The sequence below is a fragment of the Naegleria fowleri genome, assembly GCF_008403515.1.
Source record: "Naegleria fowleri strain ATCC 30894 chromosome Unknown tig62, whole genome shotgun sequence".
Taxonomy (NCBI): Eukaryota; Heterolobosea; class Eutetramitea; order Acrasida; family Naegleriidae; genus Naegleria; species Naegleria fowleri.
Window position 1 is genome coordinate 63,905 of NW_025407994.1, and position 10,785 is coordinate 74,689.

Sequence of the window (10,785 nt, forward strand, 5' to 3'; positions counted from 1 at the left end):
AAAAAAGGAGCAAAAAGACAATAATGAAGAGGAATTGATCATGAATGAAATGAAATCCTCGGAGGAAGAAGAATCAGAAAATTATTCCATGAAAGAAAATGATAATAGCGAGTCAAAGGAGAAAGCAAAGAAAAAAAGACAAAAAGAAGGAAGAAGAAAATTCCGATAATTATTTATTTAGAATACCACTATTGGATATCAAAATTACGTTTGCACACGTGATGATTACGTTTATTGTTGGATTTATTGCTCTCACTGCTGTTTTAAAATCATCCGAAAATTCTTTTTATTATGAATCCATGTATGATTTGGATCAAGTCAATTATTATCAAGTATTGGGAGTTTCAAAAGGTGCCTCCAGGCGTGAGATTCAAAAGCACATCGAGAACAGACACGAAAGTGGCATCCCGACAGAAATCCCAACTGTGGAGAGGAGTGTGCACAGCGAATGGCTCTCATTTCCGAAGCATATAAGGTTTTGACAAATCCAGATTTAACAAAATGGCACAACGTGTATGGTTTGAGAGTGCCAGAAGTCATGATGAAGAAATATTCAAAAACTAATCAAGACGAATTTTAAATTTCTAAAGCTTAGTATTCTTCTTGTTTGTACCATTTCAATCCACCAATTCATCACTTTCCAGAGAAGATCGGCTATATTATACAGTCTTATGCAAACTCTAGGCAATTTAAATGGATAACACAAGCTGAGCTAATTCTCAACCAGCAATAAGCTCCAACCAATTTATTCGTGTCATCCAAGTACAAAAAAATGGCCAAACCAAAGAAGATTGAAAATTCATCATCATCGTCGGATCAAGATGCTCAAAAAACCGATGAGCAACGTCATATTGTATTGGAGGATAGACTCTTTCATGAAACAGCTCGTTTATTATTATTTGATGATATACAGGCTCATATGTACGCAAGTGATCCATCCAATCACTCCAAGAACCTAGCAGCCGAAAACAGTATTGTTCATAATCCATTCGGAGTAAAGAGAAGAAGAGTAGGAAAATCTCCTTCATCAAAAGATAACTCTTCTCGTTCTTCGTTCAAAATACCCTTCTTGCAATTGGAAATTACTTTTGCTCAAATCATGATTGCATGTATTGTTTTATTAATTGCTGCTGTTGCATTCATGAAGATTACATCGGAGAATACACCAATGGTGAACGAAGAGGATATCTATGAAAAGATTGATTACTTTGAAGTTTTTGGAAGTTCCTAAAGGCTCTCCACTCAAACTCATCAAGAAAGCCTTTAGAAAACAAACTCGACAATGGCACCCCGATAGAAACCCTGATTGTGGTGAGGTGTGCGTCAAAAAGATGGCATTAATTTCTGAAGCACATACGGTATTGAGTAATGAGGAATTAACAAAATGGCACTTGGAGAAGGGTTATCGTGTTCCTGATTCCATGTTGAAGAAAGCAGCTAGAGCCAGAGATTAATTTGAAACATCCCGTAAGTGTCCGAGATTTTTGCAAGCACTCACTCGAGTCACACACACCAAAATCAAGATAAAATTGTATTGCACCTCCACAATTTTTGGTGATAGGATTTGGTGGATTGTAAATGAAACTTGGATTGTGACGAAAACAAACACTATATTATTAAACGTCATTATTGATACAATTGATTATTATTGTTATTACATGAATCTTATTGTTGTGATGTCACGGTAGTGGTATTAACCTTCTTTGTGATGTCAATCATTTGGGTGAGTGCTGGTTTGGACTACCCACTACGAATGATTCTGTTTCCATTTCTCTTCTAAATCTCTATCAATCCAAGCAAAACTTTTGTTTTGATAGAGAATGATATTGAAGGTTTTAGTGGATCTGTGAAATGTCCAAAGGACATTGCATGAGCAAATCTGTGCAAGCAGCCACCAATTCCACAGCATCCATTTGAGACAATTCAGGGAAGGCTTTCATCAAGTTTTGAACGGCAACCTGTTGAATGGTGGTGCGAATATCGTTGTGACTATTGTTGAACATTATCATCTGAGAGTGCTGAGAGGAGGAGTCATACTCATCATCCATATCACAACCGCTGGGACCTCCTCTTGATTGTTGTTGCGTGAGGAGAGCTTGTGCACAACAGGATGAAAGTTTGTTGAGGTTTTGCATGATTGATAATTTGGATCGAGAACAGTAGCAATAGGCAATCAAGTCCTTGAGGCTTTCATAGAGTGAGGGAGTCTTTTCTGGAGAGAACATGTTGGAGAGTTGAGCCGATGAAGAAATGTTGTTGAGGATTCGGAGAAGTGATTTCTGAGTGAGGAATGTTCGTACTGATGTGGGGTGGAGATATGATGAGAGTACGAATATCAATCATCATTGGGAGGATATGATGATTATCATAGGATCAATGTACAGTGAATTCAAGTTCGTTGTTGGCGATTTCAATAATAGATACATATTGAACTCGTTCCGAATCAAGATCCTGATCATAGGAATACTTACATTCTTCTCCAGTCCATGAAGAGAGAGCAACCTTCTTTAAATTAACGCTAGTAGGTGTGTTATACAGGAAACTATTCATTGGTGCTGTTGTTGTTGTTGTTTGGAGTGATCTAGAAATACAAAGGCCTTCCTGTTGTTGTTCTTTTCAGCAGGGTGGTGGAGGGTTTTCTTTCAAGTTTCTTCATTGCATCACCTAAGGACTCCTCAAGAGGTTGGTACCTCATGGAACCCACCACCTAACACTTGAAATTAACTGAATCTGCCCGTTTTCAACCACTTGAAACTAATTGAATCGAACTGAACTGAAGGATTGTTGGTTTGAATATTTTGCATTAACACATCCCGACAACTTCCTCAATGAAGGATCATCATCCAACTTGTTTTTATTGACCTCGTCAATAAGCCACTGATGGACAATCATCGCTGATTATTTATTTGAGAAAAAAAACAAAAATGTAATGTTTGTCTGGTGCAACATCAAAATTCGATCATTTCTCGAAAAAAGAATGGACCCAAAAACACCAAAAAACATAAAAGACGGACGGACAGGCGTTTCTGGAGATTTGATAATCGTTCTTGATCCAGGAATAATAACACACCAAAGATGGATGGACAGGCAAGATCCTTCACTTTTGGCCGTTATTATTCCTGGATCAAGAACTCTATTATCAAATCTCCAAAACGAATAACCGAAGAAGAAACTTGAAGGAATAAAAGCCCAAACCACAGGATTTTTCCATGAGCTGTGCATTGTGATTGACCAATCATCATCGGCATTAACATTGGACCAAACAGCCTCACTATCACCGTGCCATCAACAACATATTAAATTATATTACATATCAACAGCTGCCTTCATGTCTTCTCCGAAAAAGAATAGTGCTTCATCAAGAAAAAAGCATTGCAAGTTGGGATCATCATCCACATTACTCAATTTTCTGCTACAATTCAACCTTCATGTACTACTCTTCGTCTCATTCACGTTCTTCATCGTACGGCCAGTAAATGCCCAAACACCATCACTAGTAATCACCAACAATAAGCTCACCTCTCGAGGTTTTACAGCCAAATTCATAACAGCCACCGATCTTTCGGCAAGTCTTTCATCCTCCAACTCGGGATCAACCCTCACTAATGTCAACTTCTTTATATTGAATATGAGAGGAGGACATTTCGAATATCGAAACGGAAATGTATCTCTATTCGTCAACTCCTTCACCTCCAACGATATTCAGCAAGGAAAGGTTCTCTTCATACCAGATGGTTTTGTTGGTTCAACAAGCAACATCAACTCTCCCATTGAGTATCCTGCATACAATGTGATTGCTCAAGGCACCGTTCAAACAGCCTCGGGAATTGTCTTTGTCAACAGTACAGTCTCATCAGCTCAAGTGACTTATTCTAGATGGTCAGAGCCAGCCTTACCTCTCACTTGGACTACAATTTCGGCCTCAGCTCCCAAACCAATTGTTATCAACAGATCCAATTCTACTCATGCATATTTTGAAGTTACCATGTTCAAGAGGAATTTGGATTTAGATGGATCACCTGCGGCTTCTTTTCATGTTGCCTTACAGAGTGACACTCTATGTCAGACCTCAAGTAGTATTGTGTTGAATGCCTTGTCAGACAATTTTGTGTTGGTGAAAGACAGCTCCTATTCTCAGACTTTTGTTTTGATACGTCCTTTGCGAGATCATTTATCAGACTCGAAGGTTGTTAAAAATATGGCTGGAGTCTATATTGATGCAAAAACAACTATTTTCACTTCATACATGCTCTATGACCTAACCGCAAGCACATTCACATGTAAAACCATACCGTTCACCGAAGTGATCATTACTCAGGTGGATCTCTCGTTACAACCCATTCCTTCAACAGCTCATCCAGAAATTAGTCTCGCTCCTACTCGACTCGTAGTCTCAGATTCGTCACAAATTGAAGTTGGTATTTCGGTGAGAATTGCAGGCCTCAATAATGCCAATATTTTCAATTGGAATGTGATAGGTCCTAAATATTTTGGTGTGCGATATCCAATTCTTATTGATGTCAAATCTGATGCAAAATATTGGAAGTTAACTTTGGCATCTAATAAGGTTAATCCTGGTGATGACTTCAGTGGAATCTACATGGTTAGCTTTGAGTCACAAGTAAGTGGCCAAGCAGGATCGACCTTATATCAATTATCCTTTGCATTGCAATACATTGTTCCAAATAATGATAATGCAGGAAATGGTGGAAACAATGGGCTGAATTTTGATACACAGATTGACACCTATCTCGATAATCATTTTGCAACCAGTCCACCACAAACACAATTCTACAATGACAGTCTCATGTATGTAAAAGTTTCCACGATCATTGTGCAAACTGGTGTAGGTGGTCTTTCACCCATTCCATCTTCTAAACAAGTTGCACCGTGGAATGTTTTCATATGTTGCACTAAGAATTTACAGGCCATTCCTAGTAATCAGTGCAGACAATTCGATTCTACCATAATGACCTATCAAAAGCAGTTAATTATCAACGGAACTGTTAGTAATGATACAGATGTCAAGTATGGATTTAATCTTACCTATCCAGAAGAAATTTTAGGAATTTCTGATTGGGGTACATTAAGGCACATCTATGCATTTAGTTTATTCTTGGATCCACTTTTAACTGGACAAGATAAGAGATGTTTCTTTGCAGTAGATACCTATTTGGTGAATGCTGATATTCCAATTTTGCAAACATTGAGTACCAGGAAGGTCGCAACCATCTCCAAGCCCACCCTTAAGAAACTTTCCATTCATCATAATGGCATAATGCAAGAAAACCTAATTGATGTTGTGAGTACTGATCATAGCATGACGAATGACAGAAAATATTTAAGGAGTTTACAGGCAGTTGCAGCCTCGTCCAATATGATGTCCACAAGCACAAGAGCGTTTGACTTGATAGAACGAATGACACCTCGTTTTTCTTCTACACCAGGGATCAAATCTCCAAATCCCTCCACAAAAGTACAACTTCCCTCCATACAGTACATTTGTGAGAGTTTTGCATTGCCTTGCAAACAATTCCATTTGCATTACTGGATCATCATTCTTGTGACGTGTCTGTACATTTGCATGCTCGAGCAGCTTTGGATTCAAGCTTGAAGAGTGTTGTTGTGGGGAATAAAATTTTTCGCAACTGGCGGGATTCGGAACGCACGCCTTCTGATACCCGACATAACAGACGTTCTGCCACTAAACTACAGTCGCTCAAAAACTACTTTTCTATTAATATGCTTTATGGTCTTGATCAAGGGAGAGAAAAGTTCACTGTATACACCCCGCTCTTTCGAAGTACATTTCCACTCGCAAAAAAATAACTGTCTTTGTACCCTTACCGATCTACTTCTCATCTCGTCGAAATTTCATCATGAGGAGCATGCTTGTTGTATGTTGATTTTTGTATTTTCGTTGTATGATTCAAGCTGTTGATGTGATCTCCTTTCGATCATGTAAAACCTTTTCGATTCATTCCGATAGGCCTATATTTTATGGTTAGCTTGTTGTATTGGACTTTGTGGCATCCATCGATTCTACCTTGATTCAATCCTACTCGGAATTATCTCTTTACTCACGGGTGGTATATTTGGAATTTTACAACTTATTGATTTGTGCCTCATTCCCGGAATGGTGGACACCCTTAATGCCAAAGAACAAGGAACCACTAAGGTGGTGGTTGTTCAACAAACACAACCTGTGGCTCAGCCACCTCCCACACAGGTGGTTGTTGTAAATAATAATAATAATAACAATTAAACCTAGGTTGAACACTCTTAACAGGTGCCACTCCGCACGCTGATTATTATACAATGCAAGATCAATGCGGAAGGACAACAACAAAGAACTCGAACAATGGACTTACATTTTCCCACCTTAGTTATTACAATTTTGGGAAATTACTCGATTGATCACATGAAAATTCATCTCCGTTGAAACTCACTTCTTTTGAATGGGTACTCATGTTTGATCGTACTTGATCGTCACAAAACGCAATCTTCTTCTTCTTCTGTTTTAGTAAATTCCCAATCTCACTCTCAGATCTCTCCATTCACTCGATAACTTTTGGACATTACACATATATGGTGAACTTGTTCACTCCCGATTTAAATTCCAGGCCAGTGCTCCAGTCCACCCCATTCATCATTCTACAAATCAAAAAAACAACTGTTTTCAAAACAATAGAAACCAGCAGGTGCCACTTGTCAGTCTCCATCACCATGAAAAAGCTCCTCCTTTTCCTTGTCTTGGCTCTCATCCTTCTCGTGATAGGAGTGAACGCCAAATCTGAGTGGGTGTATCCAGGATATGGCTACAGGTATCGTTATGCCTACACGTATCCTTATTCGTATGGTTACAGCTATGCCTTTCCCTATACTTATGGATATTCCTATCCTTATTATTATGGATATTCGTATCCTTATGCCTACACCTATGCCTACCCATACGCTTACACCTATCCATATTCTTTTGGATATAGTTATGCTTATCCTTATTATTATGGATATTCGTATCCTTATGCTGCTTATTCGTATCGATATGCTTACATGTGGTAAAAGTGTTGCCTTTCCTTGATTAGAATATGTGTGTTGAATCCAATCCATTTGATGCGAGTGTTGTGAGTGTACGTATGGCGAGGTAAAGGATTTGATGATGTTATTTCTCTCTCTTGAAAAGTGTGTGTCACTCGAGAACTTTGTGTGTACGTTGTGTGTGAAAAATAAATGTTGTTGCCTTACTGAAGTTCTTTGTCTTCTTCAGTTTGTGGTAGTTCAAGGAGTCGTACGACTGATTGTCGATGACGGTTCGTTGATCAGAACCATTGGTGTGTTCATCTTGGAATCAATTTATAGAGAGGTCCGCATTGATAACATCCAGCGTCATCTTTCCAAATATGGATTATTTCATAATATTTCCTCATACCTTAAATTTAGTATTTCCATTCCAAGAACTCAACACCACAGTTAACTTGTATTTGCTCGCCACACACTCCTCATGATTTATATTCACACACTCGAAAAAAACCTCTCTTCTTCTTGAAGCAGCTAATAGTTCCTTTTTTAACCCTTTCAACACACCCATCCCCTCACTCATTGTCTCTCTTCGTACGAAGTGCTAGCTAACAGCATCACAATCCATACGATGAAAAGCTCTTCACCCTCTCTCCTCATTCATTGTCTCATTGTTTCCATCTTTGTGTGGTGTGCTCTTTTTTCGCATACTACTTCGAGGATAAGGTTCGAGTCCTCCTCTGATCCTTCCTTCTTCTTGTTTGGTGGATTACTCCTTGAAGGTGTCAAAGCGAGTACGAATAAGCTTCGAGGTGAAGCTTCCATCACTCAGCAAGCTCCACTACCTGCTGTTCAGAATACCTATTCAGTTCAACAGCCACAACCACAACCACAGCAAGCACCTCAACAACAGCAGCAACAACAAACTGCAACAGCCGATCAAGCAAGTGGAAATCCAACGGTGATTACCACCAGTGCTCAGTATCCACCGAATGCGAGTCCTCCAACTACGATCACAGTGATTTATCCAACATCGACTTCGAGTGGTGGGCAACAACCTCAGCCACAACCAGTACCTCAACCACAGCCACAACCAGTACCTCAACCTCAACCACAACCAGTACCTCAACCACAACCACAACCAGTACCTCAACCACAACCAGTGCAGATTCCTCAGCCTCAACAGTATTATCCTCAATCGACTTATTCGAGCACCGCAACCTATTCCACTCAGCAACAGTACAATCCTCAACAACAACCACAACAGTACTATCCTCAAACAACAACCTATCAACCTCAATATTATCAACCTCAACAACAACAACCTCAGTACTATCCTCAACAGCAACCACAATATTATCAACCTCAGTATTATCAACCACAACCACAGCAACAGCCTTATTATTATCCACAACCACAGCAACAACCACAACAACCTTATTATGGCAGTGGCCAATATTATTCTCAACCTCAATATTCCACAACACCTCCATACGGAACCTATGCCCCACAGCAACAACCTTATTATCCTCCAATCACACCTGGTGGTGGTTATTCGTATGGAACCGGATATCCTGCTTCAAGTCCTTACTATGGTGGTTATTCTTCGCCATATGTCTATGGAGCTTCTCAACCCTATGGTAGTTCGTATCCAACAGCAGCTCCTGCCTATTCAACTCCATATTATGGTTATTCCACACCTTATGCTACACCTTATGCTACACCTTACACTTCATCATATGCTTCACCTTATTATGGTTATTCATCACCTTATTATGCAACTTCAGTGCCAACGACTTATGGAGCTTATGGAGCTGTTCCAGGAGTGGTCTATGTGTAAAAAATCTTCGACAAAACCATGCACACACTGTGTGAAAGAGTTGATGCTTGTTCCATTTGTTGTTGATGGAAAACCCATACGAGAGTGTTTCATGTTTGAAATTAATTTGTATCCATCCTTTTAGAAGAGTGATTTTTTCTATTGATGTTGTTGTCTCAATCAAAATATTCAATCTTACGTAAGAGATAACTTTGAGCCGGTCCAGTGTACATTTATGTGTGAGAACTTGTTAATAAACCATTCGCCTTTCATTCTATTGAATGTCCATGAACTCTATGGATCGGAAAATGAAATTTCAAAGCTAACTCTATCATTGAGCTCTGGATGTTCAAAGCCAATACTACCATTGGACACTAAAAACATCCCACAGTGAAAAGCATGGTTGTTGCGGAATTGGGCCACACAGGGGATCTGACAGGTCATTACTGAAATTTACAACATGGTGATTGATTTTTGTATTAAATGATTTGATTTGGCTAGGCATTTAGCCGTATGTCAACTTGTCATATTCAGATGAAATGATGGTGCGATTGTGTTGGGATATAGGACTTTGCAAACAAATAAGCTGAGGCTAGAAAATTGCACTCGGCTTTTGTTTTTCGAGAACTGCGGAGATCTGTAGGAAAATGCACCAAGACGATTAATAATAAGGTTTTGGTTCTCCATCTTTTGATAATCTGATTTCTCCAGACCAATGAATTGGAAGAATGCTATTGCCATAAATGGGGCAAGCTTGTAAATACAGGTCGCAAATTGATTTCACGAATGGATCTTCAGTAAATGTGACCAATGCTTTCTTTCCCAAATTCAAACAATGATCAAATTTTCTACTTTGAAAACTGCGAACCATTTCGTCAATTAAGGTTAAGCATCGATTAGATGATGACACTGCTCTCTTTTCTCTGATTTCATACAAATCTTTGAATAATTGCTTTCCTTTCAAAATAAATCTTCCCAAATATACTGCGCATGCGACATCTCCAGGCTCCAAATGCGAGGCATTAATCACACTTTCTGTTACCAAAATACGGGTATTGAAACTTCTGTTGAGAGATTGACATCTTGATGCAATATTCACTGTATCAGAAATCACTGTGGCGTCTAATCGTTGTGTGAATCCAATTGTTCCCAAGCTAACGACTCCACTTGAAATTCCAATTCCAATTTTGATGCTAGAAATATTTTCTATATTGAAGGATTCGAGTTCAGACATCATTTCAAGAGAGGCTTGAATAGCTGACTGAGGCTCGGTGAATAAGGCCATAATACCTGTTATTTAAAATGGTAAGCAATAATTGTACAATCTTCGGTCACAACATACCATCGCCCAATATCTTATCAATAAAACCACCATACTTTGATATAGGAGGTCCAATCTTTGAAAAAATGTACCGAGTTGAAAAGATCAAACAGCAGCTCATACTTACTCTCATTAGAAGTCGGTTAATGAAATTAAATCCTTCTTTTGCAGAAAGTCTTTCCATGAGGTCAGTGAATCCATATATATCTGAAAAAAGAACGGTCATCTCACGAGAAACAGCGTCACCAAGTTGTATCTTAGTGACATGATTTTTGCCTAATAGTTTCAGGAACTCATAGGGTAGAAATCTTGTGTATGACTTGTTGATTGAGTTGAAAATTTCAGCATTTTCAATACTGATAGATATAATTAGCTTTGCAATGTTCACCTTTTCAGTAGTGAAAACCCCTTCAGTGTCTCTATTTTCCAAGTACATGCATCCAACCACGCTGTTGTCACGAATAATAGGTAAGCAAAGAGCAGATGCAATGTGATTTTTCTCAAAATAAGTATCTTGCTCTCCACTTGCGAAGTTTGATAATTGTTCGTTTCGTGTTCTAAATGTTCGATAGATACTTTTTTAAAGGTAACAAATTTGCATACTTCTCAATTTCATTATTTTCTCTCT

The 10,785-nt window shown here is 38.8% G+C and overlaps 6 protein-coding genes across 6 annotated transcripts in view; 4 read left to right on the forward strand and 2 right to left on the reverse strand.

The window, feature by feature from the left end:
• Window positions 1-772: 772 nt before the first annotated feature.
• Window positions 773-1,231, forward strand: FDP41_008621 (uncharacterized protein; the record flags this gene model as incomplete). Its single annotated transcript, XM_044712495.1, has 1 exon — window positions 773-1,231. The coding sequence occupies one exon, from the start codon at window positions 773-775 to the stop codon at window positions 1,229-1,231; it is 459 nt and encodes a 152-aa protein (XP_044557830.1).
• Window positions 1,232-1,835: 604 nt separating this feature from the next.
• Window positions 1,836-2,550, reverse strand: FDP41_008622 (uncharacterized protein; the record flags this gene model as incomplete). Its single annotated transcript, XM_044712496.1, has 2 exons — window positions 1,836-2,299; window positions 2,472-2,550. 2 exons carry the CDS (start codon window positions 2,548-2,550, stop codon window positions 1,836-1,838), a joined length of 543 nt encoding a protein of 180 aa, XP_044557831.1.
• A 778-nt stretch (window positions 2,551-3,328) lies between these two features.
• FDP41_008623 (uncharacterized protein) lies at window positions 3,329-5,614 on the forward strand (the record flags this gene model as incomplete). Its single annotated transcript, XM_044712497.1, has 1 exon — window positions 3,329-5,614. The coding sequence occupies one exon, from the start codon at window positions 3,329-3,331 to the stop codon at window positions 5,612-5,614; it is 2,286 nt and encodes a 761-aa protein (XP_044557832.1).
• A 1,112-nt stretch (window positions 5,615-6,726) lies between these two features.
• Window positions 6,727-7,062, forward strand: FDP41_008624 (uncharacterized protein; the record flags this gene model as incomplete). The annotated part of the gene is made up of 1 exon (XM_044712498.1): window positions 6,727-7,062. One exon carries the CDS (start codon window positions 6,727-6,729, stop codon window positions 7,060-7,062), a length of 336 nt encoding a protein of 111 aa, XP_044557833.1.
• A 586-nt stretch (window positions 7,063-7,648) lies between these two features.
• On the forward strand, window positions 7,649-8,857 carry FDP41_008625 (uncharacterized protein; the record flags this gene model as incomplete). The annotated part of the gene is made up of 1 exon (XM_044712499.1): window positions 7,649-8,857. The coding sequence occupies one exon, from the start codon at window positions 7,649-7,651 to the stop codon at window positions 8,855-8,857; it is 1,209 nt and encodes a 402-aa protein (XP_044557834.1).
• A 640-nt stretch (window positions 8,858-9,497) lies between these two features.
• Window positions 9,498-10,785, reverse strand: part of FDP41_008626 (uncharacterized protein) — a gene marked incomplete at both ends in the record, with an annotated part of 6,029 nt that continues 4,741 nt past the window's right edge. Inside the window, 3 exons of the mRNA XM_044712500.1 lie at window positions 9,498-10,126; window positions 10,179-10,233; window positions 10,285-10,714. Coding sequence (XP_044557835.1) covers window positions 9,498-10,126; window positions 10,179-10,233; window positions 10,285-10,714 — 1,114 coding nt within the window. The remainder of the gene's footprint in view (window positions 10,127-10,178; window positions 10,234-10,284; window positions 10,715-10,785) is intronic.